Source organism: Phoenix dactylifera, chromosome 1 (genome assembly GCF_009389715.1).
Source record: "Phoenix dactylifera cultivar Barhee BC4 chromosome 1, palm_55x_up_171113_PBpolish2nd_filt_p, whole genome shotgun sequence".
NCBI lineage: Eukaryota > Viridiplantae > Streptophyta > Magnoliopsida > Arecales > Arecaceae > Phoenix > Phoenix dactylifera.
This window is the reverse complement of record NC_052392.1, coordinates 20,335,165-20,341,164: the sequence shown is the minus strand read 5'-3', so window position 1 is coordinate 20,341,164 and position 6,000 is coordinate 20,335,165. Positions and strand designations below refer to the sequence as shown.

General features: G+C 47.8%; 1 protein-coding gene across 1 annotated transcript; it reads right to left on the bottom strand.

Moving 5' to 3' along the window:
- Window positions 1–3,140: 3,140 nt before the first annotated feature.
- Window positions 3,141–4,490, bottom strand: LOC103701593. Its single transcript, XM_008783715.4, has one exon. It carries the CDS (start codon window positions 3,910–3,912, stop codon window positions 3,403–3,405), a length of 510 nt encoding a protein of 169 aa, XP_008781937.1. The 5' UTR covers window positions 3,913–4,490; the 3' UTR covers window positions 3,141–3,402.
- Window positions 4,491–6,000: the final 1,510 nt, after the last annotated feature.

Here is a 6,000-nt window from a genome sequence, read left to right as displayed (position 1 = left end):
GGAAGGTATTTTTCTTTTAATTTTTCTTTCATTTCTACCCAATCGGTAATAGCAGGTTGATGTCTCCTGGCTAACAGTTGTTCGGTGTTTTGCCAAAACAACTTAGCTCGACCAAGAAGTTTCATTCTAGCGAATCGGACCTTTTTTTCCTCCGACAGATTGTACCACTCAAAGAAGTGATCCATTTCGTGTAGCCAATCGGAGAAGACCTTCGGATCAAGACGACCATCAAAAGTGGGGGCTTCAATCCTAATGCCTCGCATTACATCTTCATCAGGGTCACGAGGCTCTCTAGGTTCTACGGTATGTCGGTGACCTCTATCAACATGAGGAATGGGACCAGGTCCTCTAGGGCGAGGGAAGGCATAATGGTGACCTGGAATAGACCTATTATCAAGGTTCCCTTGTCGAACCGAACCTTGTTGTTCTAGGATTTGTTCTAGGGTGTCGTCCTCATCAAGACCCGGTAAATGGGGAGTACTAACTTTTTGGGATTCAGTAACCCGTTGAAGTGAAGCTTCTATTGAGTCAAGTCGGGCATTTACCTGGGTGGACATTGTGGTTAGGTCATGAATTTGGGCATTGTTTGCTTGGACTTGAGCATTAGTATCGTGGATGGCTTTTAAAAGAGCTTCGATTTTGGAATCCATGTCTAGGTGAGACTCAGAATGAGATGCGACACGACCACTACGTAGATGCATAAAATGAATGACAAAATGTATGAGCCGACCAACTATAAAGGTTCCTAAGTAGACCTAATGCATGAAATGAATTCACAATTGCAAAGTAGATGCTCAATATAAACTAAAACTACTCCCTAGCAAATAGTTATTGCAAACTGAAAATTAATATAAGACGCAGGCTAATAAGTAGCTGCAAACAAGTAGTACCAAGTTCTCGGACTATGCAAGGTGTCACGGAGCCACATATGTCTCTCCGATTTGATCTAGCTCCACAGTTAATATTAAGGAAATGTGACTACTAGGGTTTCTGGTTGTCTTGTGGATGTATGTGTTGGAATATATGGAACTTAATCACCAAGCACAAAATTTGATAATTAATGCCAACTTAAATGAACAAATTTAACCTGCGGGGGGGGGGGGGGGGGGGGGGACAGAGTTGACCCAAACCGGATTGAGGCCTGTGCTTGCCGAAGATGTTCAAGCTGAGATGATGCTGGGAAGATGGTCACGGCGTTGCGGGGTCCGGTGGTGGTGGTCGGAGCAACTGTTGGCAGGGACGGTTGGAGCGGTCTGCGGTGAAGGCTGTCAGAGCTGACAGTGGTGGTGCAGCAGTCGACGGCGGCGACGGCAACGCGGCGGCGCGGCGGTGAGAGCAACCCGGCGGCGCGGCGGTGCGGCAGTAACTAGCAGCGGCAAGCGGCGGTACGGAGGAGGCGTGAGCGGCGCGCGGCGCGGTGGTGCAAGCAGCGGAGATGGCAGCGGCGGTGGGACAAGGGCGGTGGCGCAGAGAGCAGTGGAAGGCCGCGGGAAATGTTGGTGGTGGGACGGTGTGGGAGCTGGTGTGGGGCGGAGGGAGGCGGTGATCGGAGACGAAGAAGAAGATCGGGAGAATAAAGAAGAGGAGGAAAAGAGAAATAAAACCGCGGCACGTGCGTGACTTACGTGTCACGTGCAGCGCTTTTTTTTTATTATTTTTTTTTTTGATAACCCAAATGGACTCGGGTTATCGGGTTAACAGACCCAACCCGTTAAGATAGTCCGATCCGCAATATTGAAATTTGAATTTTGAAAAATCTTTTTTTTTTTGAATTGGTTCGGGCTAAATGGTTATGGGTTAACGGGTCTAGATCTTACCCGTACTGTGGATCGTCTTCCACCTTCGACCGTTTGTCCGCTTCCGCCGGATCTCGCCTGATTTTGCGGCGGTGGATGCGGGGAGACGTTGCGCCGGTGGAGCGGGGTGCTGGTGCGGCAGTGAACGGGGCGGCGACGTCCTTCACTTGGATCCGGCCACGATCGGTGGCAGCAAGATGCTGCCGAGACCTCCGGGAAGCACGGCGGCGACCGAAGGCGAATCGGCGGCGATCGAAGGTGAATCGGCGGCGCGGCGAAATGGTGGCGGTGGATGATGCTTGCACAGTGACAGGAGGCCGACTTATTTGCCTCCCGGGCTGCCTTGGGGGTTTCCGGCGATCGAGCCTTCCTTCTCTGCGTGAGATCCGACAGAGGAGGACGGGCAAGAAAGGGAGAGAGCGTCGGAGGCAGCGGCGGAGGGAAATGAAGGCGGCGACGGCGTCTTGCGAAGGAGCTCTGTGGATTGACGCCGGGTAGCAGTCGACCGACGGGAGGGTTTTATTTCTTTTTTCTTCACAGCGGGTGAGGCGATGAATAGGGAAGAGAATAAGGAAGAAAGGGAGTGACCCTTCTTCTTCGGGGTGCGTGCCGTGCGACGACCTTCCGTGCGTTCCGGCGTTTGCGGTGCAAATGATCTAGCAAAATACAGGTGAGGAAAAGGCTGAAAAGGAATCGGCGGGGGTCCGTCCATAAACTGGATCCTTCGACTTCAGCAACAGAGGCAAAGTCAGCCCTGCTCTGATACCAAAGCTGATGCAGGACGGATGTAAAAGATGGTAGGCAGCGTGAAAGAGGAGAAGAAGAGGGGAAGAAGAAGAAAGAGGAGAGGAGGAGGAAGAAGAAGAAGGCTAATTTTTCTGGAATTCATTCATTAAAAAATTAAGCAAATGCATGCCCTATATATGTAGGGCCACCAAATAACAAATAAGTCCCTATGAAGAAAACAATTCGAAAGAGGCCCTCAAAAGATAATATGCAAACTAATCCTACCCACATAAAATAAATAATAAAAATGACATCAATCAATCCAGCCACAACGAAAGTGGCTGGACCGTCTTCCTGCGACAACCATGATCCTGCAAAATAATCAGTCCAGTACTCGTGTCCGCACCATTAATAATATAAATATGAATAAAAATATTAATTGAATGCTTAAATTTTATCTATTTTAGAAGAGATATTAATATATAAAAAAATTGGAACAAATATTAGTCAATCCACTTCTGCTCCTGTTTAAAAGTTAGAATGATGGTTATATATGTTATATTAAAAGAAATTGACCACATTTTGAGAAAATCAGGATGTTAAGATTTAGAGAGAATGAAAAAAAAAAAAAGCCATCTGCCCTTGCTTCCATTTATTATATTTCCGCATTCAAGTATCATACACGTCGTATACAGCAAATTTCCCCAACCCAGCCAACGCACGCTCGGCATCAAAGAAAAGTGACAGCATTTTTTAATATCTATTATAATATTTTTTTAAAGGAACAAACCGAAGCAATGAAAGAATCCAGCCACCTGCACCCGTCAAATCCTCCCATCCCGTCGCCTCTCGAAACTCCTCCGGCGCACTCTCTCTGACCTCAACGACCGGCCGGGGCGGCGGAGAAGACCGGAGAGGCACGCCGGCCGGCGAGGTCCACGGATGACTTGGAGGGCGCCGGTGGGTCGGAGAAGTCGCGGTAGCCGGTGTAGTCTCCATCCGGGCTGCCGCCGGGGCCCTCGTCGAAGTTGAGGGCGTAGCTCAAGGGGTCGTACTGGAACCTCGACGGCCCCATCCGCACGACGCCGCCACCACCGTGTCTGGCGTTCCGATTGAACCGCCGGATGAAGGTCTTCCACCGGGGCCCGGCCGCGAGCTCCGACCACTCCCGCACCTTCATCACGGCTCTCCACCACCCGCCCTCCGCCGACGGCCTCCGCTCGTCGCCCCTCTCCGACGCCCGTATCCGCTGCCACCGCTCGACGGAAGACGGTGCCGACGAAGAGCGCCCGCCGGACCAGGGGATCCAGAAGCAGCAGCATCTCCGCGCGAAAACGGCATCGGCCGTCGACGCCTCATCATGCGGCACTGAGTGGATCTTCGCCTCCATCGCTCCAGTTGGAATTGGGGGAAGAAGACGGACCAAGAGAATTCCTGGAAAGAAACCCGAAACCCTAACCCTAACTCCGGCGCTAAATCTTCTCCCTTTGGTGGTCGTCCTCCTCCTCCTCCTCCTCTCTCTCTCTCTCTCTGTCTCCCCCCTTGAGAGAACGAGGAGAGAGGAGAGAGAAACGGAAGAAATGGGGAAGAACGGGGTAGTGGGACCAGAGAACGTTGGAGATGGGACCCATCTGGCCGTCCGTTCCCTAATCAAATCAATCACTTCTGCTTTTAGTTAGAGCAGAAGAGTGAAAGATACGGGGGGCAAAAAGAACATGAAAAAAAAAAATCAGAATCTCACCTGGTAATGGAAGAACGAAAGAAATCATTACGGCCGAGATGGGAGGAGCTTCACACAAACCCGACTATTGACTGGTGAAATATCTCCGGTTCTTACGTGAACCGGAATGAGAAAGGATCTGAACTCCCTACAATTACTCAATGCTAAAGGCCGGTGCCCTATTAGAGGAATTATTAGATGGATCACGCTAAAATAAAACCTCGCATAAAAAAAATAATGAAGTGTTTTTAAATCTATGGTGATCGAAAATATTTGAAAAATTTGGACCCAAGCGCGAGCCCAGCTTAAACCCAATTAGGCCTGTCCAAATTACCTGTTTAGGCCAAAATTGAGCTGTCCGAACCAAACAAAAAACAAGCTTTTGAATGACCCCCAAAATAATTAGTTATAATTTAATATTTAACTGTCAAATTAAAGCTAATGTATAAAATAAATAAAACATCCAACTAATCAAACATACTCTCAAGCCCATTAGCCCAAAAAACCCATTGGAGACTTAGAGTATTGAGCAGGCCTATTTTGGAATGAGCCTAGATAATTGAACCGGGCTAGGTTCGGGCTTGGGCCGGGCAAATGATCTATCCGAGGCCTGTTCCACAAAAAATGGGCTCTATAATTAAACTGAACCAGCCTGAAATTTTTCGGGCCTAGCCCGTATCCCGGCCCGAAGTCAGGCCAGCCAAAACCCATTTTCAGCCCTAGCTATGTCAGGAAAATTTCAATAGTGCAGCATTAAATTAAGTACGTCCTCCAAGTCTCATCTATCACCACAATAACAAAACACACTGTGAGTCCTGTAAAGTAGTTCGAGCCGAGAGAATTTTACATGTCCAAATAGAAGATTTGCTCCATGGAACTTAAACTTAGGACAGTCAAATCCGGTGCAAAAGACAGTTTCGATTGCACAGCAATGAGATTCAGCTAACGAGCAAAACTTAGATAGGCAAAGTGTTGGGAGTGTTGTGGCTTGTGCATCTGATTGGGTTGGACAGAAACAGAGAGTCCCAAACCAAATTATATGAGGAACCAGCTCAAAAATGATCCGAGGAACCAGCTCAAATTGGAAACAGGTTGGAGACAGTTTAAATTGGAAACAGGTTGGGGACAGTTTAGGGACTTTGATGGGGCCAGGTCTAGACATATTTATCTGCCCCCAGAGAGCGGGGTCTGCCGTTCAGGTGTGATTTTTAAATATTTAATAGCAAGATTTGTTCAATTTTTGTAGCCTTAAATACAGGCTGGTCTGATTGAGCTGAGAAGAGAGCTTTTCTATTAAAAATTAGAAGCTGGGACGACTGGTTTAATTCCAGCGTCCATTGAGTTCGTTTCTGAAAATCGGTTTGGGAAGGTATTCAAGTTGATCCTTCTATAGGATTAGCTTTCGTCAACTTTGGTGTGCAAGTCGTATACCTTCTGCAGAGGCGTCAAAAGTTATTACTGGGGCGGAGTATTTTTCTTAAATTTTATAAGTAACTTGTAGATAGATAATCAGCTCTTTTTTTAATTTATTTATTTATTTATTTTTAGTGGGTTCATCATACAATGCGTGTATGAATACACCCAATAAAATCAGAAAAGACAAGTTTACGGAGTACCCAAAACAACTCCACCCAGTCGGCAGCTCCGTTGGCCTCTCTAAATACATGCTTGGCCTGAAAGGCTCCCCATTCCTTGTCATCATCCGGATGTTCCGGAGCAAAGGGTGGTCCGAGCTTATATCCTTCGGACTTCCTTCAA

Coding starts and splice junctions, on each gene's coding strand:
- LOC103701593 (XM_008783715.4), bottom strand. CDS start 3,912: ATGGAGGCGAAGATCCACTCAGTGCCGCATGATGAGGCGTCGACGGCC.